Source organism: Populus nigra, chromosome 5 (assembly GCF_951802175.1).
Source record: "Populus nigra chromosome 5, ddPopNigr1.1, whole genome shotgun sequence".
Classification (NCBI taxonomy): Eukaryota; Viridiplantae; Streptophyta; class Magnoliopsida; order Malpighiales; family Salicaceae; genus Populus; species Populus nigra.
In genome coordinates, this window is record NC_084856.1 from 579,369 (window position 1) to 603,078 (window position 23,710).

General features: G+C 34.7%; 4 protein-coding genes across 7 annotated transcripts; 3 read left to right on the forward strand and 1 right to left on the reverse strand.

The window, feature by feature from the left end:
• The first annotated feature begins 1,306 nt into the window (after positions 1 to 1,306).
• LOC133694198 (BAHD acyltransferase At5g47980-like) lies at positions 1,307 to 3,271 on the forward strand. Its single transcript, XM_062115658.1, has 5 exons — positions 1,307 to 1,682; positions 1,753 to 1,951; positions 2,066 to 2,164; positions 2,873 to 3,045; positions 3,168 to 3,271. The coding sequence occupies exons 1-5, from the start codon at positions 1,307 to 1,309 to the stop codon at positions 3,269 to 3,271; spliced, it is 951 nt and encodes a 316-aa protein (XP_061971642.1).
• A 1,921-nt stretch (positions 3,272 to 5,192) lies between these two features.
• LOC133693386 (metallocarboxypeptidase A-like protein ARB_03789) lies at positions 5,193 to 9,071 on the forward strand. 2 transcript variants are annotated; one of them, XM_062114590.1, is made up of 11 exons: positions 5,193 to 5,461; positions 5,541 to 5,598; positions 5,707 to 5,817; positions 6,021 to 6,158; positions 6,311 to 6,380; positions 6,456 to 6,511; positions 6,752 to 6,877; positions 7,005 to 7,144; positions 8,306 to 8,378; positions 8,468 to 8,542; positions 8,671 to 9,071. In XM_062114590.1, exons 1-11 carry the CDS (start codon positions 5,358 to 5,360, stop codon positions 8,986 to 8,988), a joined length of 1,269 nt encoding a protein of 422 aa, XP_061970574.1. In that variant the 5' UTR covers positions 5,193 to 5,357; the 3' UTR covers positions 8,989 to 9,071. The 2 variants fall into 2 exon arrangements, with proteins under 2 accessions (XP_061970574.1, XP_061970575.1); XM_062114591.1 differs by having other exon boundaries at positions 5,400 to 5,461; positions 5,541 to 5,617.
• A 220-nt stretch (positions 9,072 to 9,291) lies between these two features.
• LOC133693143 (pentatricopeptide repeat-containing protein At5g42310, chloroplastic-like) lies at positions 9,292 to 13,447 on the reverse strand. 3 transcript variants are annotated; one of them, XM_062114284.1, is made up of 5 exons: positions 11,620 to 13,447; positions 10,894 to 11,046; positions 10,740 to 10,811; positions 9,732 to 9,872; positions 9,292 to 9,621 (listed from the first exon to the last, which is right to left on the reverse strand). In XM_062114284.1, the coding sequence occupies exons 1-4, from the start codon at positions 13,390 to 13,392 to the stop codon at positions 9,837 to 9,839; spliced, it is 2,034 nt and encodes a 677-aa protein (XP_061970268.1). In that variant the 5' UTR covers positions 13,393 to 13,447; the 3' UTR covers positions 9,292 to 9,621; positions 9,732 to 9,836. The 3 variants fall into 3 exon arrangements, with proteins under 3 accessions (XP_061970268.1, XP_061970266.1, XP_061970267.1); XM_062114282.1 differs by having other exon boundaries at positions 9,732 to 9,918; XM_062114283.1 differs by lacking the exon at positions 9,732 to 9,872.
• Positions 13,448 to 17,463: 4,016 nt separating this feature from the next.
• On the forward strand, positions 17,464 to 23,133 carry LOC133695312 (uncharacterized). The gene is made up of 21 exons (XM_062117234.1): positions 17,464 to 17,664; positions 17,760 to 17,836; positions 17,932 to 18,009; positions 18,116 to 18,247; positions 18,345 to 18,395; positions 18,489 to 18,635; positions 18,754 to 18,876; positions 18,987 to 19,064; positions 19,523 to 19,615; positions 19,714 to 19,836; positions 20,094 to 20,177; positions 20,420 to 20,518; positions 20,639 to 20,839; positions 20,919 to 20,994; positions 21,099 to 21,202; positions 21,285 to 21,544; positions 21,658 to 21,744; positions 21,836 to 22,066; positions 22,259 to 22,337; positions 22,452 to 22,515; positions 22,674 to 23,133. Exons 1-21 carry the CDS (start codon positions 17,574 to 17,576, stop codon positions 22,790 to 22,792), a joined length of 2,397 nt encoding a protein of 798 aa, XP_061973218.1. The 5' UTR covers positions 17,464 to 17,573; the 3' UTR covers positions 22,793 to 23,133.
• The last annotated feature ends 577 nt before the right edge of the window (positions 23,134 to 23,710 follow it).

Below are 23,710 nucleotides of genomic sequence, written 5' to 3' on the forward strand. Positions count from 1 at the left end.
TAAGCTCCATCATGCTTGTAAATTTTTTATCAGCAATAGATTAAAAACCTTCAAGTGGTAAGATTTATAGGGATCAGATTTTTAAGTATGCTTATGCCGTTAATAGTTTGTAGCTATTTTTTTTGTCATATCTGCTTACAAAATTTGACTTGCAGGCATTGTAAGGGTTGGAAAGAGTCAATGGCATGAGAAGTATCTTAGACATATCAACTCTTTGTGATGTAGCGGATTCGAAGAGTCATAGTAGTTCTGGATGGATCTTTTACCCGCGGATCGTGAAGAAAACCTAATAGACTCATGGATTAGTAAGATAAAGTTATGGGAAAAAAAAAGCATGAACTTTACATAAAAAAGCTATAATTTTTTATTTAATTGTTGAATTATACTCAAATTTTGCTAGATAATTCTACAGGTTGTGTTCCATAGAAGGTTTGATTGGCTGTAACCACTGAGTACTAGAAGACCTTCAAATTAGGCTTGAAAGGTGTTGTTTGACCAATTTTGAATTTTTCCTTCTTTTTTCAAATTTTCAATTAATTTCGAATTGTCTGTTGTGTTTTCGTTTTGATTTAGGATTTTGATTTTTTTCCCTTGTAAAGGTCTGTCGATTTCTGGCTGTTTTAAACCTCTTAGAGAAAGATAATTATTGAGTGCGAATCAGGTCCTTGTGTAAAAACCTTTTTTGACAACAATTTTGTCTTTCTTTGCTGGTTGTGTTCTTACATTTTGTTTTCCGCCTACATCACTTTGCCACTTCTTTTCGTGTTTTGTTTGGATTTATGTATACTCTCTGAGGTATAAAAACATGTTGATGCTACGCTAGATCCCTCAGCCAAGTTGAAAGGAAGCTAAAAACAAGGAAAATGGAAGTTCAAATCATCTCCAAACAAAATGTAAAGCCATCTTCTCCAACACCTTCACCCCTAAGAAATTTCAAGCTGTTCCTTTTGGACCAGCTTGTTACTGCTCCATATGCACCAATTCTCTTGTTCTATCCTATGAATAAAGCTATCTTGATGTCCCCAAAAGACTAGAGTTGTTAAAAAATCTCTATCAGAGACCTTAACTCACTTCTATCCACTTGCTGGAAAGATCAAAGATGAGCTTTCCATTGATTGCAACGATGAAGGACCTATTATGTGGAGACACAAGTAAACTGTCATCTCAGTGAATTCCTTAGGCAGCCTGACCTCCTGTTAGCTATCAGTTCTTTCCCTGTGAGCTCCTTCCGACGGAATCAACAGCAGTCACATACGTTGCTAATTTTCAAGTAAATGTCTTCGAATGTGGTGGTATTGTTATTGGCATGTGCATATCTCATCGGGTCGTAGATGGTGCTGCATTGAGCACCTTTCTCAAGGCATGGTCTGCCACAGCCAAAGGTAGCAAGGAAGCAATTATATATCCTGAATTCATTGCCAGTTCTCTCTTCCCTGCAAATGATCTGTGGCTTAGAGACTCGGCGATTGTTATGTTTGGTTCATTGCTCAAAAAGGGCCAGTGCATGACCAAGAGATTTGTGTTTGACGCCTCAGCAATTTCCAACCTCAAGGCCCAAGCAGCAAGCTTAGGAGTGAAATGCCCCACTCGCGTCGAGGTGGTCTCTTCTTTCCTATGGAAGTGCCTTATGGCTGCCTCAGAAGAATGGCGAGGATCCCAAAGGCCTTCTTTACTAACACACTGTGAATCTACGAAGAAAAATAGAACCGAAGTTGTCGGATAATTCCATGGGAAATTTTCTGTGGTTAGCAGCTGCAAAATACACGAACAAGTCCAAGCCTGGATTAAAAGACTTGGTTGGTGAGGTGAGGAAAGCAATATCAAAAATTGATTCTGATTTTGTTGAGCATATTAAAGGTGATAAAGGCAATGCTCTAATGGATGAAACACTCAAAGGTATAGGTGCATTTGTCTCCGGGGATGGAGTAGACTACCTTGGTTTTTCCAGTTGGTGTAAATTTTGATTCTATGACATTGATTTTGGATGGGGCAAGCCTGTTTGGGTCAGCAGTTTCGGTTTGTCGTGTTCACCTACCATGAACCTTGTCTTTTTGGTTGACACAAGGTGTGATGGCATAGAAGCTTTTGTGACCTTGGATGAAAAGGACATGACTATTTTAGAAGGCAATCCAGAGCTCCTCAAATCTGCATCTTTGAACCCAAAGTCCTTTGGACATCGATAAATCAGTGCCGTGTACTTGAGAGTTGAGTTACTGGCACTGATGCAGGCAACAATTTTTCCTAAGCAGTGACACAGTTGTTGCTAGCATTCTTACTGCAGTTTGATACGCGACATGATTGCTCAGAAATAAATCATCTTAAGCTGTGTTCAAGGCCCTTATGTCCTCTATCACTGCAGGTTTTGAAATGTAAACTCGTAGAAGAAGGCTCTTGTAATTTCTCCACCACTTTTTTCCTGCTTTCCTGGCTTCTGTTAGCATTACTTCTGCATCATGAGCCAATTTATGACAATAATTATTCGAGTTTGATACGCGACATTTCTCAACCATCTCTGTTTTTTCTGTTTCAAGATAGGAATCAAATGTTACATTAAAGTTGGTAGGGTTGCTTCAGCAAGGATAGATTAAAGAAATCGCTTGACGTTGATGTTTCAACAGAAATCACCGTAGTATGTTTGTCCACTTTTTTCCCTGCCGGATTAAAGAAACTTCTTGGAGCTAAGATTATAGGAATCAACTTGTATAGAATATTAAATTAACACGAGCTATCAATTTTCTTTCCTTCCAGTTTTGATAGATTAATTTTCATCTCCCCTTCTTTATTAGTCGAATAACTAGATGGATTATAGGCATGCACTTGCAGATCTATTTTTATATTGCTTAGAATTAGAAGTCATAAGTTTCAAACACAGGAGGCGCAGGGAGGTCACTTTCATGGACGGCCGTGAGGCCATGCGAGCCGGAGTTATAATATTTTATCGGCTGAACTATCAACGACGAATAAGGCTATGCTTTCTTGGGAAATTTCGTTTAGACCATGTTAGCATCATAGCGACCAAATTTACACCAACTGGAAAGACTCAAGGTAGTTTGCTCCATCCTTGAACCCAAATGAAGCTATTTCCTTTGAGGGACTTGGACATCACAGAATCGCCTTCATCGCCTTTTAGCTGTTTAACAAAGTCAGCATCAATTTTTGAAATTCAGGCTTGGACTTGGCCACATATTGTGCAGCTGCTGCCCAGAAGATGCTTCCCATGCAATTCTCTGACAAGGGTGGTGTCCTTTGTTTCAGCAAATTCACTACATGAGAATTGAAGGCCTTTGTGATCCACGTAATTCTTCAGAGCTAGCCATTTTACACCTCCACAGGAAAGCTGAAACTACCTAACGCCAGTGGGGTAATTCACTCCTGAGCAGGCTACTTGGACCTTAAGGTTGGCAATATATTGCTGAGGCATCAAACACAAATCTTGTGGTGATATTGCACCGGTCCCTTTTGTACATATAACCCCACATATGGTTGCTTCGTTTCTGCCAGCTCGGGCCGTTGCAGTCAGAAAAGAGCTCAGTACAGCATCTCAAGTAGAGCGTGTCTCTATTCTCAATCCCAAGCACAAGTTTTTAAGCCTTTCTGGTTGCTAGATCCTTGGTTGTCCACTTGGTTTCAGAGACGTATTGAAAAAAAGTTTGGTTTACTGGGTTGTTGAATTAACCCGTGCATTATCAAATTAATCCGTGAAACATCAGATCAACTTGAATTAATAGTTTTTATTAAAATAATTTTTTAAAAAAATATTCTTAGTGTTAATCTAATTGAATTTGATAAATCAAGTAATTCACTATAAGCTTAACCTTATTTTTTAATGGGCTTGTGATTCCTTCAGGGAAACATGAGGTGATTAGGGTGAATTTTGTTTTTTAAAGTATTTTTTAATTAAAAATATATTAAAATAATTTTATTTTTATTTTAAAAAATTATTTTTCATATCAATGCATTAAAACAATTCAAAAATAACTAAAAACATTAAAAAAAATATTCGCAAACACTCATAAGATGCCATCAGCCCAGATGTTTTATATATTTAAAGGGTATTTGGGATTATGGTGTAAAATATTTTTTAAAATAGATTTTCATTTGAAAATACAACAAAATAAGTTTTTCTTATATTTGTTTTTTTTTTATTTTTAACATCAACACTTCAAAACTATCATAAAACATTAAAAAAAAAGCATTAATTTAGGTTCCATTTGGCATTATGCTTCAACCATGCTTTTGGAAATTTTTTTTTCTTTTTATTCAGATTATTTTTTTATGTGTGTTTTTTATCGTTTTAATGTGCTGATATCAAAAATAAATATTATTTTGATATATTTTTAAGTAAAAATTACTTTGAAAAATAACATATATGACAACTCTTAAACAAGACTTAATGTTCTTTCAAATCAAAAATGCTTTTGAAAATCAACTAAACGCATAAGGTTAAGACCTTTAATTTTTATTTTTTTTAATCCCTTACTATTTTTTGTTTGATTTATTCTCTATTAATAAATAAGTATTTGAGAGTATAGTAATTTTTGTTTTTGTAATATTTTTAAAAGTACTTTCATTTTTAAAAAAATATTAAATTTATATTTTTAGTGTTTTTTAATAATTTTAGTGTACTAATATAAAAAAAATAAAAAAATCTAACAAACAATTACTTTGATATATTTTTAAACAAAAAATATTTTAAAAAATATTATACATCATAATAACAAACACACGGAACCTTTTATAACTAAATTCATGTCATTATTTGCTATAAAATTACACTATCAAATATTTTTTTAATTGAATTTAACGATGAAGCTTTTCTTTTTAAAATTAAAATGGACATGAAAAAGGTGATTGCCTTCATAATCACTATAAAGGTCATTTGTTTTGATCTTATAACATTGACGTCAAGGATAAAACATAAGTTATCTTAACAAGTAAAATTAATTAAAGGGTAGATGACATTCGAACCCAAATTGATGAACGAATCTCTCTCTCTCTCTTCGAAGTACTTTTCGAGAGCACAAATAACAATTTTTTATACAATTAACAGATTATGAGAATCGTATTTTGCCATTTTGGAGATGATATTTAAGATAAAAATAATAAAGCACCAAACTAAGCAAATTTGAGAAAATAGGGACCAAATTCATCATTTACATGGTGTGAATGCGGCCGTTGAACGTGGAAATCTAGATTAGACACTGACAAAGTCTCACACACCCTGTCTCTCTCCCTCTCTCTCCATCACCATCATCATCTCTCTCTCTCTCTCGGCCTGCAAGCAAGAAGAGAAATGAAATGAAACACGAAGCAACACATAAATCAAGAGGAAACAAAGACTCCTCTCTCTGCAACTCATGGCTTCTCTCCTCCCCTTCTTCATTTTCGCTTCTCTTTCACTCGTTAATGCTAAATCTAATTCCACTTTCACTCCCATCAATCGCGATCTCTACCACTCTAGGTAATTAATAATAAATCAAAATTATCTCTCTGTTGAACGAAATAGTGCCTGATTTCTATTTTCATTGTTTTTGTTACAGCGCTGATTTGTTGGAGCAAATAAAGGCATTGGTACACCGTCACCCAGACAAACTTACCGTACGTTTTCCTTTTTATGGTAATAAAAAGTTTGTGTTTTTTTGTGTTTTTTTAATGTTGTTTTTAAGGTTGTGATGATGGGTTGCTATTCTTTTTTTAATTTAATAGGTGGAGACAATTAAAACAGGAAACAGGGGTTATAAAGCGGAGATTAGTGTAGTTACTTATTGCAGAAGTAGAAAAGAAGCTGATGACAGGACGAAGTTTCGGATTCTTCTTGTAAGTTTTCGCCTTTTTTTCCGAATTGTTTATGTATTGCTGGAAGAACCCATCAAGTAGTTTGATTTAAGGAATTGTTGGTTTTTTGGATTAGGTTTAAGGAATTCGATTTGGTGTGTAGCGGATTAGTTTATTGAAGATTGGTATTTTGGTGTGATTGGTAATTGCTGGTTTTGTTGACAGATGATTCCCTTGTCTTCCAGAGTTTCGGGCAACATGGGAGGGAGCTAATTACAACAGAACTTGCATTCCGGATCTTGTCGATTTTAAGTGAGGAACAGTTTCTACCCGATGTAGATGCTGCTTCTTTGAATAATATCCTAGACAAGCTCGTCATAAAGGTAGTTTAAATATGTCGCGGCTACTAATTTTCCTTATAGCTGAATCGTGTCTCTATCGAGGATAATTACAACCTTAGAAGCCAGAGATATATGTTCATTTGTGGTATCTACGAGCTGATGTTTCGGAATGCTAATTTTCAATGGCATGGCAGGTGGTGCCAATGGAAAATGTGAATGGACGGAAACTTGTTGAAGGAGGAGATCTTTGTGAGAGGAGGAATGGTAATGCTGTTGATTTTTAAGGTTTAAAATGACTGTTCGGAGAGTTAGAAGTGATTAAGTTTATTTTTTTGGCAGGTAGAGGAGTTGATCTCAACCGGAATTGGAGTGTTGATTGGGGCAAAAAGGAGAAGGTGTGTTCTGCATATTAAATTTAATACCATCTGAATACTGCTTTACAAAACAACATCATGAGCACATCAAGTGAATTGAAATCTTTGTACAGTGGACTATAAATGGGCCTTTAGAATAACCAGTAAAGTTCTTCCCTTGTATGTATAACTGAAGGATTTGATTGTCATAATTCAGTTCGATAGTGTGCTACAATGTGATGTGGTTTCCTTGCCTCATATTTAGTGCTTCTCCAATTACAGGACTATGATCCATATGAAGAAAATCCTGGGACTGGTCCTTTTAGTGAGCCTGAAACTCAAATAATGCGGAAACTCGCCTTAACATTCGATCCTCACATATGGGTTAATGTGCATTCGGGAATGGAGGTGAGTGGTCCAAAGAAACACTTTTTTTTTTCCATTCCTTTTCATTGCCTACTTTGGTTCGTTATAACGTGCTTCTATTCCTTTTCACTTAGGGTTGCATGATTTCTTATTTGTTTTTGTTTTTCAGGCATTATTCATGCCTTACGACCACAGGAATACAACCCCTGATGGTGCACCATCAGAACAGATGAGGTCATTGCTTAGTAAACTGAACAATGTTCATTGCCACAAGCGTTGTATGATTGGTTCAGGAGGAGGCTCTGTTGGGTTTGTATTACTTAAAACTGAGAACCTGTCCATTCAAAATCTCTTACTTTCCATTTTTTCTAGAGAGACAACCACTATTGTAGTGTCTTAATAGTGGTTACTGATGAGTGTCCATTAGCTTACAATACAATTAGTTCCTATTTTTGCAAAGCATGCTGTCATACGGACCTTACCACTTAATCACAGTGCATTGCTGCATGCAAGTGACACACATGGACATAGTGATGGCTTTGTGATATTTCCCCTCTTGGTGGCTTTGTGATATGGCCATTTTTTTTTCCCTATAGGCCTTCTGTTGGGACATCATGTGACTTTAGTAAATATGGCCATGCCTGCATTGTCCAAACTTCTGATTTGTAGCTGGTTCATATGTATCGTTCTAGACTTCTGGACACAGCGTATAGCAAGGATAAAAGCTAGGGTTCCTCAATCCCTAAAGTCTTAATGCCCTAAACTATAGAGAAAAAAGCTGGGGTTCTCAGTAGAGAAAATTGTAGAGAAAACTCAAGGTTTGTTTCATTAATCTTCGATAAAAATGATTATATGCTAGTAAAAAATCCTCAACAAAAATGGAAAAATAATAAAAAAGTTCTAATCCAACTAGAAAAAAAAAATCTTAAATCAACTATAAAAATATAAATCTCAAACAGTAACTTCTAGGTCTTATTTGAAGACCTTCCTAACATCTAATGATAATGAGATTTTAACCCTAGACCTTTAAATTTTTCTACTAAAATTTCAGCTCAATCTGGTTATGGTTGTTTTTATCAAGCTGCATGTTTGACGTGTTCGGGCTTCTTTGTAGGCTTGGCTGTATTTATCTGGTCTATAAATATATTCGCAACATGTTCCACGTCACTTCAGTCTAAAACATCTGGATACTTCGGCTGTTATAGCCTAGTGTCTTCACGGCCTGCAGGGCCTTTGGAGTTGCCTTGCAGCTCTTGCGAGCATGCAATTCCTTTTGCATAGTTCCAAGGATTTCCATGCCCTGGTTCCACTTATTATCATCTTGAAGGAAATATGATTTGCCATACAATTTTAAAAATTAGATGGTCGCGTGCCACTTTGCAATTTTACAAATTTGACATGTTTTTGTTTAATGCTTTAATATAGGTATTTTACAAATTTGACATGTTTTTGTTTAATGCTTTAATATAGGTATCTTGCACATGGGACAGCAACAGATTTCATGTACGAAGTTGTAAAAGTGCCTATGGCCTTCACCTTTGAGGTTTGTGAAATATGAACTCCTTCCATAAAAATGCTTAAAAATTAGAAGCCAGTCTCTCTTTAACTTTTGTTTCATGCTATAACTGGCAGATTTACGGAGATACCGCAGCTTCATCAAAGGACTGCTTTAAAATGTTCAATCCTGTTGATTTTACTACCTTCCATGTAAGCTGGATTGCTATTCTTTATTTTCTTTTTAGTCTCATGTTTCATCAATGTTTAACCAAAGTAGCATCTGTTTGGTGATGGAAAGAATCTAAACTTAACTATCAAAATTTTCTTTTTGTGTACAGAGAGTTCTCAATGACTGGTCCTCTTCTTTCTTCACAATTTTTAAGCTGGGACCGCACCAGCTAGATGGAAACAGTTCAAAGGAGATGGCATCCAGTTTGGACAAGTTTGTATCGATTGATGAGTATCTTGACGGGTACTTGGTGGAGAGGAGAAATAGATATGGTAAAAAGATGGAGGTGCTAGATGTTGGGATGCAGGAGATAAGGACGTATTTTAGGCTTTTCTTATTATCATCAGTTTTGTTATTGTTCATGTTCTGTTCTAGAATTGCAAGGAGCAAGTCCAGTAGACCTATTGTTTCAGCCTTACCCGCCTGACATTGTATTGTGTACTCTACATTCTTTAGAAAAAGATGTATTAAGTATTTCCTATAATCTAAAATTAGTGTAATTAAGCTTCATCTAGAACTTTTTTTCTTCTTCCATGATCTAATATTGGTTTCTCTCAATGAATTGCCTATTATCTGCTCTCTAATGCCACCATTGAACTTGAATCTGATGAAGATTATAAGCTTTGCACAAACCAACAAGCAAAGGGAAGGCTAATAAAGAAAACTGTTATCATATGAGAAAATAACAAATGCTTATTACCATAATTCATCGGGAAGGAAATTTCAGAGCTTTTGTTTGGTTGAAATTTCCCGTCACAGACAGGAGGGTGGTATTTAATCATTGAATCATGAACAGTATTTTTATTTCTGTTGGGATACAAGAACGATATATGCAGTTATAGAAAATAACCCTGGCAACAATTACGTATCTCATTACCATGGCGTGCGGTGAGAAAAATATTAACAGTTAAACAAATGGGAGGAGGGAGGGAGGAGGTTTCCTCAAATCCTGTGTTTTTTATCTCAACTATATGACACTTTATGGATGCAGACAGCCATTAGCTCCTGAAGCAGAACCCCTTTGCAAGTCTTGTGAGGATGTGCATGTATGAAGTATTTCCTGCAAAACCGTAATAGTCCAGAGAATGAGAATGACTTCATGCTATGGAGGATAAGATATATGCTAATTATCGTATAATGACAACAGTGTAAGGGAATGCAGGCACAAACCTCAAACAAGAAAATCAAATTTGAATATAATAATGATCTCATATTTCGGTATGGGTGGATAGCTTGGGCTTCTCATCTACAATTCTAGTGTTTGCTTCATGTATTTCAGAGCAGAGCGTAACATTGCTCTAGCTTTCCTATCTGGAGTGCAACCAGACAAAATCATTTCTTCATACACAAATGGAACCTGAAACACAGAGGATTGTAGACGTGGAAACCAATTATCTAAGCACAAAGTTATAGAACAAGGGTGATTGATAGGCATGTATTCAGACATTGTAACTATATAGCTAGGGCATTTAAGATATTTGTTAGACATGAACAACAATCTCATCTAGCACATACCCAAATTTGATCTTTATGTGACTTCCTATAATGCAAGTCCAAAATTAGTGGATGCACTATAAAGTTAAAGTGAACCACAATTCTAGTTGCTAATCCAAGTCCAAAGGCTCTGAAGTCTGAACTTCCAGCTCAGATACAGATATGCAGTATAAGCAAAAAACAAGCAGACAAAGCTGCAGGGTGACACACACCATACAATGTTTATGCAGTTTAAGGTTAAAAGGTAGTTATAAACTATACATCAGTTATTTGATATAATGTTTCATTTCTAGGTAGAAGTGATGAGAAATTATGCATCCATTTGATTAGATTATTTTAAGGCAGGTAACTCAATGATTGATAGTAACAACTGAAACATCTAAATTTTGATACATGGATCACTGCAAACAATTTATCAGCCCATGATATATGCAGCGTTCAGCTTTATCATGTCAGCAATACCTTAAGAAAAGGATATGAAGAAAAGGAGATCGACAGTACGCGGTGGATGTACAATGGGCACAAAATGCAAAGGTTGCAGTATCAATGTCCAAACACATCACAAGAAAGAAAGAAAGAAAGGCAGCGCATCAAAATTTCCAAACACGTGCATATGAAAAGGAGACACGGGTATCTGGGATTATGGGCATGACTTGTCTGCGAGCAATATAACAAATATTATACCTTATCGAACTTCTCAACACGAATCAGAGCTTTCATAAGTGTTGTATAAGTAACCACATCTGGCTTCAAGTCCTGCAGTTATTGAACCATGGACATTTATAAAAGGGCAAGACAACCAATGGATATTCACGGACAATTACCAACTAATGCTTACATTTTCCTTCATGTACTGCAGCACTGTAAAGGCTTCAGCATCCCTCCTATCCTCACCAAATGCATTGATCAACGAATTGAGAGCTAGGAGACTAGGCTTTAGACCATCAACCCTCATTGCCCTAAATGCACTTACAGCTTGCTCAGACAAACCCTGTAGGAAAATGAAATGCTAGATCATTAAAAGGTCAGACTAGTGGACCCTATGTATATTACAGAGTTCCAATTTGCACAAAAAGGGTAGAGAATGCATTCATTTCTGATTTGCACATACCAAGATCTGAGCTTGTACTTCTGAGGATTAAAAGTTCCCCCAGAGAACCAAAAAGGTGCATTTATTAAACACATGACAGTGTCATCTTATTACACATCAAAATGACAAGCATCAGTGATCTCAATTGCATAGCAAATGTGATGATAGAGGTTTAATGGTAATTATCTAAAATATTAGTCATGTTCTCCTATGTCCCACCTACACGGAAAGCACGAATGATAGGTCAGACATTTAAGCACATGATCATGGATATGTAGTTTCTTGCAAGATAATATTTTCATGCAAAAGTTTATTTTTATACCCACAATGAAAATAGTCCAGGTGGCCAAGACTACGCCTATGATCCACTATAATCTGATTATCAGTAACCATATGAATAAAGCGTTTAGCAAGATCACACAATAAAGCAATCATATAAAGGAGTTGGTGGTAGTGACAAGGCTGTTAACATACCCTTTGTGCATAGGCATTTATCAACGCGTTGTACATAGTAGAGGAAGGTTTTAATCCTGCAGCCTTCATGTCATCCAAGCACTCAATTGCATCATTAAACCTCCCTGATTTCCCATAAATATCAATGAGGGTAGTATACGTCACAGAATTGGGCACTAAACCCTGACTTCGCATATGTGCCAACAAATTCTTCACATCATCCCATCTCTCCTGGTCCCCAAATGAATTAATCATAATGTTAAATGTAGTATTACAAGGTGAGTACCCTCCTTCCATCATTTCCTCAAACAACTCCTCCGCTCTATCATGCTTCCCTGCCCTGCAATGACAATCTATTAGGGTATTCCATGTAACTGTATCAGGTTCTATCCCCTCTGATAACATCCTATCAAAGGTAGCCATAGCATGATCAAGACAATTAAACTTGCCAAAGGTATCAATCATAACATTATAAAATACCCTATCAGGGCGCACCCCACTGTTCTCCATTTCCCTCAAAACTTGAAAAGATTTCTGCCACTCCCCTTTATCCCGGTAACTTGATAAAATCCGACTAAAAACATATGCATTAGGCTGCACATTACTTGCTTCCATTTCCTTCAACACGATCCTCGCACTCTCCCATCTCCCCGCATTCCCATATGCGTCAATCAAAAAACTATAAGTCTGTTCATTCGGCGAAACACCACTCCTCTCCATCTCCGAAACAACAAACTCCGCATCTTTCAACAAACCTGCTTTCACATACCCTCTAAGAAGTGCATTATACGCCCTAGTCCTCGGTTTCAATCCATTATCTCTCATTTCCTCGAAAATCGCCTCCGCTTCCACTGTCCTACCACAATTCCCTAAAGCCCAAATAACAGCCACGAGCGTTGCAGTTTTCACACTCAATCCACTACCTTGAACCACACCTAAGAACTCCAACGCTTTACTCAAATCACCAGCTTTCGCAAACCCAACAATTATATCATTTGATAACTGCACATCAAGTTCAAGCTTATCACACTCAATTTCCCTATAAAGCTTTTGCAAAATCGCAGAATCAACTCTATTTTTCCTCATTAACGACCTAATTATCAAACTATAATTAACAAAATCCGACGGATAACCATCCTGCCTCATTCTAGTTATCAAATTAAGCGCCTTTTCAAGATCATTATTCCGTGCACAGGCGCTAATCAAGGCATTATAAGTTAATGGGGTCAAATTTTGCCTCTGGGAGAGCAAAAACGCCTCGTATAGTTTCTCTGACTGACCAAGCGCGTGAATCAAGATAGAGTACAGCAACTCGTAAGAGAAACAGAGGTTATGCTTTTGTAGCCATAAAACGACAGCGTAAGCGAGACCAATAGAGGAAGAGGAAGTACAGAGAGATTTTAATAGAGAGTGCCAGAGTGGACCAGGGACTACTCGGTATGACTCGGCCAGTTGGAACTCGGTGAGGTCCAGTGAAGTGGGAGAGGATGAGGCTGAGTCAGAGTCAGTGGAAGTGGTGATTTTTTTGGAGAGGTAGTCGAGGAGAGGAGTGAAGTCATAACGGCGGCTTTGGAGAGGGAGAACGTCGTCGTCACTAGAGCCTTCGATATCGTTTTGTGAAGCATAGTGTAGTCGTTTTGAGTAAGAGAGAGAGGAGTCGGTGAAATTTGTGGTGGTCGAAGTGGCGGAGAGTGGTGGTTGGAAGATAAGGTGGTGGTGGTGGTGGTGGACGATTGGAGAAGTTATATAAACTGAAGGGAATCGATTTGGGAGAGGTGGAGGAAACAAAAGCATCTTACTTGGAGATAGATGGAAACTGGGAGAGAGCGAGGGAGGGGTGAAGAGTAGAGGTGGCCTAACGGGAAGCAAGAAATGTTTTATCGGGTATAGATTTTTTAAAGAGTACATTAATGTATGGTCCCTCAAAGTTTGTAAATGTATTGAATCAACCCCTGTGTTTTAATTTTGGATATGCAACCCTCGTGCTTTCGGATTTTATACTTTTTAAATTCGATATTATAATATAATTACTTATGGAATAATTTACTTACATTTTTCAACCTCATACCAAACATCACATCCCACGTAATTGGATAAAGGGACCATAAGGTTGAGCTACAGGGATTGATTTGAAAAACAAATTAAAATTAAGGGATCACGATAAATTTGTGCTGAATTAATGGGATGTAGATTTGGTCACGGTCGTATTTTATGTTTTATGAGTTTAGCGCGTGCTAATAAGGCAACAACATATTTACTACAGTGGCCATTGATTACTATGTTCAAAATAAAAAATAAAGACATTAAAAATAAAGGGGAAAATATATAAAAAGAAATGGATATTGAATTATGTTTGGTAGTGGTACATTTTATAAAACAATGATTATTTTTGTAATTTATTTAGTTATGATGGATAAAATATGGTAAAATATATAAAAAAAAAATATTTTATCTTTAATATGTATTATTGTCAAGGTTGCATGTTTTTTAAAAAATAATTGGATATATTTTTTTTTACTCCAGGTTGTATTGGGTGTTGAAATTAATAATGTTATAGTAATTATAGTTATAAAATTAAGACTGACTTGATGGACTGCTCCTTCCAACCCGTTTCCCAAACCTTGTACCGCGTAAGCTTCTTGATCGAGTTTTAAAACCATGATAATAATAATTTTTATTTATACCTTGACTCACGTTGGCTCGTGCTTACCCAACTTGTGATACAGGCCTTGTTTCGGTTAACCCTCGGGTTGAATTCTAAAACTATAATAATAATAATTTTTATCTTTATATTGACTTTGGTCAACCCAGGTTGACTCTCGTAACCCGAGACTTGGATATTGCCCGGGTTGACCCTCTAATCAAAATTTTAAACTATGATAATAACTACTTTTATTTGTCTTAACCCTCCTTGCACGTGATCATAGTCTCACCCCGGGTTAACCACTGAGTTGATTTTTAAAACTACAATAATAATCATTTTTGTTATTACTTTGACGTGGGTCAATGATCAACTCCACTCGTGATCTAAGCTTTGCCCCGATTGACTCTTTAATCAAATTTTTAAACTATGATGATAACCACTTAAATTCCCGCACATATTTAAGTTAAACTAAGTCAACTCGACTTGTGACTCGAGTTTTGCCTTAAATCGACCCTCGAGTTCGATTTTAAAACTGTTAAAATACTTATTTTTATCATTACATTTCTTGGTTGAACAATTTTAAAATTAAAAGTTTTTTATGATTATAATTTAAGAATAAAAAATAAAAAATATTATATATAAAAACATGGTTTTTTTGTATCTCGTGTCTTGAAAGTACATAAATTTACTTTAAAATTATTCTAGAAAAATATTTATTTTTAGGTACTTGTTTCTATCTTTTCAACTAAGTTTATTTTTATTTTTATTGAACCTATCCTTTCTATCCAAAATAATAATCAAATACGACATAAAGTTTATGTGATGTGTTTTATTTAAGAGATGTATCGTAAAATATATATTTTTCACGAGGCGGGGTGCTTCTGTAAACGAACAAAGCTTAAGAGTTTAATTGATATAGTGTTTATGATTGTTTTTTATTTAAAAAATATTTTTTATATTTTTAAATTTATTACTACATCAACACATTAAAATGATTAAAAAAATTAAAATAAAAGATTATTTACAAAAAAAAACACTTTTAAAATAAAAAACAAACAATATCTAAGTAAACATGTGCAGCCATTGAATTTATAGATTCATTGGTAAAAATTGCTTGACGTGTGCTGCATGTACACTTGATACTTTTTTATTTAATTTACCATGCAAGTCCAGCCCGGCTCCTATCTGATATATATAACGAGATTTAAATTTAATATCAAGATTTGAAACATATTCTAAGTTTTAGTTTTGGGACTTCTACTAAAAAATAACCTAAAAGGAATTAATAATTTTATTTTAAAAAATCTTACCAATATGGATCCTTTTCTTGATTGTGTTTGGGGTATATTTGCAATGGAATCCTTTATTCTAGTATAAAAGGGCATGCAAAGCTCGTCTATGAAGAAATATTCAGACTACAAGGAAAATATTATTATTGTATTAAGAATAAAATAAGCAAACATAAAAAATTAAGAAGTTTGTGCTTTTATACATAGTCATGAACAGTAATAAAAAAAAAGATGGGAGATAAAATAATTCCTTCAATTTATTTAGCTTGTTAAAAAACAAATAAAGATCTCAATACTTATCCTAGTTACAAACTTTTTATGTTTTAAAAATATTTTTAAAAAAATTTAAATTTTATTTATTTATTTAAAATTAATATTTTTTAGTATTTTTATATTATTTTGATGCGTTGATATTAAAAATATTTTTTTAAAAAAAATATTTATTTAAAAAAAATATTTTAATGCATTTATAAATAAAAAATATTTTGAAAAACTATTACTACCCTGCCATCATCTTTTTCTTTTTAATTACAGTAATAGTTGGATAAAAAAATCAGGTAGGGATAACTAATAAAAAAATTAAAATAATAAATATTAAATTAATTTAAACTTACAGGCAAACATTAAGAATTACAACAACTGTATTGACCTGTATAATTGTTAAATGAGTTCACCTTATTTTTAATATTATTTTTGTTGCAAGGGTTTACGCTTAGGAATTAAACTTTCACTAATTAACATTAAAGTGAAAGGTCAAATCACTGCTGTAACTTCCATAAAATATTATTAATTTTTTTTAATTTTACTTTTCAACAACCCAACCTTTTTTATTTTATCTAGTTTTTCTTTTTAATTTTATCACTCATTCATAATTCTTTTCATTCCAATTTTATAAATTATTTTTTTTATTTTAATATTTAATATTAAATACATTGAAAGTAAAATTTTATAATTTTTCTTAATATTTTTTTTACAGAACTATCCCATTCTCATAATCTAAATAAACTAGAGTAGTTTTTTTATAAATAATATATTTTGTTAATTTTATCATTTAAGATTTAATTATTTAAAAATTAATATTTATAATTTATTTTAATTTATTTTTTTTAAAATTGTTATGGTCTCATGATCTTGATAATATATTTGTCTTGATAATATATTTGATAATATATTTGACAAGCTAATCTAAATTGATTTAATATATAACTTTTTAATATTTGAAAAAAATTATCATATAATATATTACAGTATTAATATTTTTTAAAAATATCATCCAATATACATTATATTTTAAATTTACTATTAAAAATAATTATTAAAAAATATATTTGGAACACTTAATTTTTGTTTTTACATTAATTTTTTTTTACCTGAATATGCCACTGGTCCAGTAATTAATATATTTTTTGTAAGATTTTATCCTCGTACACCCTATATATACCCCGTTACAGTAAAATAATCAAGATAAATCTCCAAAAAGTCTAAGCAAAAAAAGTAAAATCTCCTAAGATTTTAGAAAAATTATCAAAATACTCTACATTTAATATACGCACGGCACATCATCAAACCTTTACAACACACATTTTTTCTCAAAAACATCCATGGACCCACCTATAAGAAAAATAAAATCCTCCAACTACATAGATTATCTTAATTCTACCTTCAAAAAAGTTATAACATTAATTTGGTCCTTTAGGTTTCAAAAAATATTCAATTATATATTTTATTTATATTTGATTAAAAATTTCATCTAAATTATACTTTTTTCTCAAGGAAAAACAGCTCAACATTTTACGTGAAGAAATTATACCAAAAGTCTCCAATTCAGGAATAAAGGATAAAATTGATAAACAAATTCCATCCATCTTATTTATTTATTTTTTCTTAAAAAAGAACCGCACACACGGCACCGTTTTCCCCAACTTCAACGAAACAAAAGAGCACCTCCCTGATTCTGCAAAACCCTAGAGCCAGAGACTGAAATAGCGGCAAGGGGTTTTTCTTCTCCTCTCTCGCAAAAAGTTCAAATCTTCTCAGTAGCCATGGGAGGATCCAGAGCTCAGCTAAACAAACCTCACAAGTCTCGCTTCTCCACTAAATCTTCCCGTAACCTTCACAAAACTTCCCTTAAAGGTTCTTCGCTCTCAATCTCTCTTACCTTTCTCTGTGATCTTTACTGTTTTTGTCGGATTCTAAAACGATCTCGTTTTGTGTTTTTGGTGTGTTAGACAAGAGTAGAATCGCAAAATCGGAGCGCAATGTCGCCAAGGGAGCACGAGCTGCTCGGCTTCAGCGTAACAAGATGGTAATTATATATATATATATATATATTAAAATCCCTTTAATTTATGAAAATTATTATTATTATTATTATTTGTTAATTTAATTTTGTGTTTGCAGTTGCGAGAGCAGAAAAAGGCGGCACTTTTGAAAGAAAAAAGAGCTTCGAGTTCTTCCACGAGCGCTCCCCTTGTAATTGTGAGTATCTTCTTCAGTGAGCTTCTTGGTTCGATTTTAATTATGTTTCTTGGGTTTATGGATGATAAGAAATTCTGGGTTTCTTTTTATTTTTCGATCTGGCCAGCTTCTTTTTGGCCTTTCTGCATCTGTAAATGTAGAGTCGCTTGCTGAAGATCTTTTGAGAGTGCTATCCAATGATGGTGCTGGAGATGTTTCTTCAACAGTTGCTTCCTCTGAATACAAAATGAGGATCACAGTAGGTTCCAATGAGACATTCAATTTTCCTTGTGAACTAAGTTTAATGATACTCTTTTCACATTCTGAGATAAATGGTTGATGTTTTCTGCTTATAGGTATTGAAAGCGCCTCATGGGAATTTGTTGTCCTGTATGGAAATGGCCAAGGTATGAATATTTCGGCAACTATGTGTTTTTTCTCCACAGGTTTTGTAGGTTTGCGATTTTTTTTTAATTGGTTGGAAACTGTCTGAATTGTAGGTTGCTGATCTAATTGCTTTTGTGGCTTCCACTAACTCATTATATGAAGAAAATGCCTCTGATTTCGGATATATTGATTCATTTGGAAGTCAATGCTTGTCTGTGTTCAGGCAACTTGGCCTGCCTAACACTGTTGTATTCCTTCGTGTAAGATCTTAGTTTACATGTTTTTCTTTCTGTGTGTATGACAACATTATTAAGGAACGATTAGGCTGGACTGTTGCTTAATCTGAAGTGGAATTTTCTTTTCTTTTCTTCGTCTTAGGATCTACCTAGTGATCTGAAAGGGAAAAATGAACTAAAGAAGATGTCTATTTCTAACCTTGCTGGTGAGTTTCCTGAAGATTGTAAGTTCTATCCAGCAGATACAAAAGATGAGTTGCACAAGGTAATAGATGAGTACTATTAACTCTTGTCACACTGTACTCTACACGTGGTTTTGATTATTTCTGGAAAGGTAACAGTGTTTCATATGCCTTCATTTTATGTTGATTGCAGTTTCTTTGGCTATTTAAGGAGCAAAGGCTCACAGTTCCTCACTGGAGAAACCAAAGGCCTTACCTGATGTCTCAAAAGGTGCCTTTTCTATTTCCTCTCTCTGTGTGATTAGTTTCTAGGAAATTTCTAGATAGCAATGCCACCAAAGGGAAACAGTAGGACCTAGCAAATCATTTTACCAACCAGTCGGGATTGGTACCTGAATCCTTTCCTCCATCCCACTCTATCTAAGCCTTGTTCTCTACCACAAGGGGAAAAAATAAGGAAAGATTACAAGAACATTTTGCTATGTCCATTGTGGAGCTTTAATCTTAAGAAAAAATAAAGAAATAGAGAATACGAAGGAATATATGAGGAAATGATCATTTTCTTTTCTTTTTTCTGATTCTTAAGACTTGAACAAGCACTTGAATGGCTGGTAGCTAGTTCCCTTTACACCCCCGCATTCTATTTCCACACGAGTCTCCACTTTACTGCCTTTTATGCTACACCTTGTTACTGGTTGTTTTCATACTTCATTTACGGATGCATTATAGGTGGATGTGGTAGCAGATGATTTGAACTCAGGAAAATGCACCCTTCTTCTTACTGGTTATCTACATGCTCACAGCCTCTCAGTTAACCAGCTGGTAAGAAATTCAGCCTTTTACCTGCTTCTGGAGAATTGTTGTTGGCTTTCCTTCTCGTAGGCTGATCTGATGGTTTATCTTATTTTCTTCAACATCAGGTTCATGTTTCTGGTGCGGGGGATTTCCAGCTACAGAAAATTGAAATTCTGAAGGATCCAAATCCGTTGAAGTTAAGGAAAGAATCGGATGCAATGGATTCAGATGATGTGATTGATGTGGAGGTATTGGCTTTTACATTCAAATGGAGGATAAATAATGAAATTGACCAAGACTTAGCTTAATTCCATTCTTCTATCTCTTCACCCTCTCCTCCTGGAAATCACTGTGCATTGGAGGCATCACTATTTAGAATAGATGTATTTGAGAAATGACACAATTTTTATATTCGCAACCTGTGTTTTATGCTCCCTAACATATCTATTTTGACCGCTTTGCCTATGCAATTAAGTTTTCCATCTGTTTTTCTTTATCATTCCAGGTAGTTCGTTCATTGGATCCTGATTCCATGACACAGGAGCCATTGGTTGTTGAAAATGTTCTGGATCCTCTTGCAGGTGAACAGGTAACTAGAACAAGCATCATAATATTTTTCTGTTAACCATTTATTACAAATTTTAGCGAGAATTGGTTTGAAAATGGTTAGTGTATAATTGTGGAACTATGATTTCACATCTGGCCTGTTATTGTTTGTGTTTGAAGTTTTATCAACATTCTATAGCACACCATTTTTAATACCGCAGGATTCTGAGGAAATAATTGTTTTTCTGTAAAAGACTTGCTATTTATGATGATCTTCCCTTTCAGACCTGGCCAACAGAAGCTGAAATGGATGAGGCTGATAGAAATCAGAAACAAAAGAGGTTAAAGAAGAGGATTCTTCCTCGAGGTACTTCAGAATACCAGGTCTGTGCACGTCTTTATCGATTTCCAAAACCCCTCTGCTCACTGTATCTTGTTCTGTAGAAATTGAGTTGAGGTTTCGGTCCTTGTTTGATAGTATCAAATTCCCTGAATTGCTTGCAGGCTGCTTGGATCTTGGATGAAACAGATGATGAGGGTTCAGCTAGTGGCAGTGATACTGATGATGGGATGGTATTGGATGAAACTGAAGGTTATTTTCATGGTCCCAAGGAAACAAATAACTCAGATGTTGATGATGATGATCAAGCTTCTCTGGATGATAGGGACGCCGATGAAGAAACTGACACAGATTCAGTGATGATGGTGATTCTCAAACTGTGACAGATAGTTTGATTAGTTACTTATATGTAATCAGAGATTAAACTCTTTTCTTGTCATGCAGGAAGATGATAACTTGACTAAGGAACAGATAGAGGAAGAGATTAAAAAAATCAAAGCAGCGCATGCAGAAGATGAGGGTACCTCCCATTTCCCTGACCCTACAATGATGAGCATTTTTTTTTCAAGTACTGAAAAGATTTGTTTCATTGCTGATGTTTTTTTTTCCCCTTTTGTGTTTCAGAATATCCAGATGAAGTGGATACTCCATTGGACAATCCTGCTAGAAAACGTTTCACCAAATATAGAGGTCTCAAGTCATTCAGGACCTCTTCATGGGACCCAAAGGTAATATGATCATGAAATTGTGATTGCATATTGGTTGTCTCAGACTTTGGGAACACCACTGAAGTAATTTTCTAAATTTCAGGAGTCTCTACCTCCAGAATATGCCAGAATTTTTGCATTTGATAAATTTGCAAAAACACAAAAACATGTCTTTGCAAAATTCTTAGATATGGAGCAAGAGAACAGGTATGACTGTGTACCAGCGGGCCAATATGCAAGGCTACATATTAAGGAAGTACCTACTCCTGTTGCTTCCAAGTTATGTTTGCTTGCAAAGACAGTGCCAATAATAGCATCTGGCCTTTTTCAGCATGAATCCAAGATGTCTGTTCTTCATTTTAGGTATGTTCAATGAAGCATTTTGCTGTTTTGTTGCTGTTTACAGTTTTCAGTTCATCAGTAATCATCTACATTACTTTAATCTCTCACAATATGACCTATTCAATGTTTTTCAGTATCAAGAAGCATGATACCTATGATGCTCCTATCAAAGCCAAAGAAGAACTAGTATTTCATGTTGGTTTTCGGCAATTTGTTGCTAGGTAATGTTATTAGCCACAAGTGTTGCAATTTTACGATCTGTGTGTCTAGATGCATGCCTTATGCAATTTGACCCTGTTCTTTACTTCTCAGGCCTATATTTTCCACTGATGATATGAATTCTGACAAGCACAAGATGGAGAGGTTCCTTCATGCAGGGCGTTTTTCTGTCGCATCAATTTATGCTCCTATTTCATTTCCTCCTCTTCCATTGATAGTCTTGAAGAGTGCAGAAGGAAGTGCTGCCCCCGCTATTGCAGCTGTTGGTTCTTTGAGAAGCATTGACCCAGATAGGATAATCCTGAAGAAGATTGTATTAACTGGGTATGAATTTATTGAGCTTGAGCTTGAGTCTGCGATGATCGTTAGAAACATCTTCCATCTCCCTGTTCTCATCCTTGCTTTTGTTACTCTTAAGTGCAGAATGAATAATGGCTAATGTTTTGTGTGAACCTTTCCCCATCACCCAAATAGATATTCTCTGCTTATTGAAATTCCTTTACATTCTTGATGCAGTTACCCTCAACGAGTATCGAAGTTGAAAGCCTCTGTAAGATACATGTTCCATAGCCCAGAAGATGTAAGATGGTTTAAGGTGAGAGAATATCTATAGCAGATACTTTTCTTCTTATTATTACTTTTGGATGGTTGAATTGTGAAAGATTTGTTCTCCATTAACCATAATAAAAAATCATGCTGGTGTTTGCAGCCTGTGGAAGTGTATACGAAATGCGGTCGCCATGGTCGAATTAAGGAACCTGTTGGCACACATGGTAATTTTTTTTTTTGTCTATCTACCTAAACTTTTAAGGGATTGGATTCCATTATCATCCCATGCAGGATTCCATTATGGTGCATCAGATGATTTAAATGATGTGTGTATGTGGTATCTTTTTGTTGTTTGGTGGTAACTATTGTAATTTATGCTCAGGGGCTATGAAATGCACTTTTAATGGAGTCCTTCAGCAGCACGACACTGTTTGCATGAGCTTGTACAAACGTGCATATCCCAAGTGGCCAGAACACAGGTTCCCGATTCTTGATACTTGATCATGCAGTGGCCTATGCATTGTTTCTACAAGAAACAATGACAGCCATGGTTGTTTGTGGGAATGAAGCTCTGGTTCAGATTGTCGATTCATTTTCTTGATTTCTGGGAAGCTACAAGCAGTTGAGTCCTCATGGATTCACTGCACCTTCCCCTTTGTATTTGCCAAAACCTTGATCTATTATTGTATTTTTTTTTTCAAGTGACAGTGGAAAGCACATTTTTGCCCATATATAGGTGCTAGGTAGCCAGGATGAAAAGAAGTTAGGGAGGAGAATATAGGAAAAACAAGCTTGTCTTCACTTAATTTATTAATTTATGCAAGAGTTCACCATTTCAGTCATTTGAGCATGTGATCATGTTTATTACAGAAGGATGCTTGAGGCACGGAGACAAAACGTAAAACAAATTATTTTACTAGTATATTGGCACGCCCTTGTAGCTGGTGAGTAATATTTTTTATAAAAAAAATATTAAAAGTATTAAAAATATTTTAAATCTTTTGAGTCCAATAATAAATATTTCGATATAGTGGCATGCTTGCAATGCAAAATCTAAATTTATTGGGTTTGAATCCAAAACTCTTGGTTCTCGCTATCATGATAGATGTACACCTAGATTTGACAACCTTGACAGACTCGTGTCTGATAGCCATGTCAAGTTTAAATGACACAAATTTAATAGTTATATCTAATTATTTTTTATTATTTATAAAAAAATATTTATACCATCTTTAAACTATTCTAAATAAAAATTTTAATTATTTTTTTATTTTTTATAAAAAAATATTTATACCATCTTTAAACTATTCTAAATAAAAATTTTAATTATTTTTTATAAAAAAACATTTAAATTATTCTTGAATTGCCCTAAATAGAAATTCAAGTTTACAAATTATTTATAAATAATAAAAATATAGC

Bases quoted from the DNA above. Each gene is read 5' to 3' on its own strand.
- LOC133695312 (XM_062117234.1), top strand. From the start codon at position 17,574: ATGGGAGGATCCAGAGCTCAGCTAAACAAACCTCACAAGTCTCGCTTC. The intron at 17,665-17,759 runs GTTCTTCGCTCT...TTGGTGTGTTAG, and splicing joins TCACAAAACTTCCCTTAAAG to ACAAGAGTAGAATCGCAAAA. The intron at 20,178-20,419 runs GTAACTAGAACA...CTTCCCTTTCAG, and splicing joins ATCCTCTTGCAGGTGAACAG to ACCTGGCCAACAGAAGCTGA.
- LOC133693386 (XM_062114590.1), top strand. From the start codon at position 5,358: ATGGCTTCTCTCCTCCCCTTCTTCATTTTCGCTTCTCTTTCACTCGTT. The intron at 5,818-6,020 runs GTAAGTTTTCGC...CTTGTCTTCCAG, and splicing joins CGAAGTTTCGGATTCTTCTT to AGTTTCGGGCAACATGGGAG. The intron at 6,159-6,310 runs GTAGTTTAAATA...ATGGCATGGCAG, and splicing joins TAGACAAGCTCGTCATAAAG to GTGGTGCCAATGGAAAATGT.
- LOC133693143 (XM_062114282.1), bottom strand. From the start codon at position 13,392: ATGCTTTTGTTTCCTCCACCTCTCCCAAATCGATTCCCTTCAGTTTAT. The intron at 11,047-11,619 runs GTATGTTAACAG...ATTTTCCTACAG, and splicing joins TAAATGCCTATGCACAAAGG to GGTTTGTCTGAGCAAGCTGT. The intron at 9,919-10,739 runs GTATAATATTTG...TCTGTGTTTCAG, and splicing joins GTGTTGAGAAGTTCGATAAG to GTTCCATTTGTGTATGAAGA.
- LOC133694198 (XM_062115658.1), top strand. From the start codon at position 1,307: ATGTGCATATCTCATCGGGTCGTAGATGGTGCTGCATTGAGCACCTTT. The intron at 1,952-2,065 runs GTGTAAATTTTG...GGTTGACACAAG, and splicing joins TACCTTGGTTTTTCCAGTTG to GTGTGATGGCATAGAAGCTT. The intron at 3,046-3,167 runs GTAGTTTGCTCC...TTTGAAATTCAG, and splicing joins ACCAACTGGAAAGACTCAAG to GCTTGGACTTGGCCACATAT.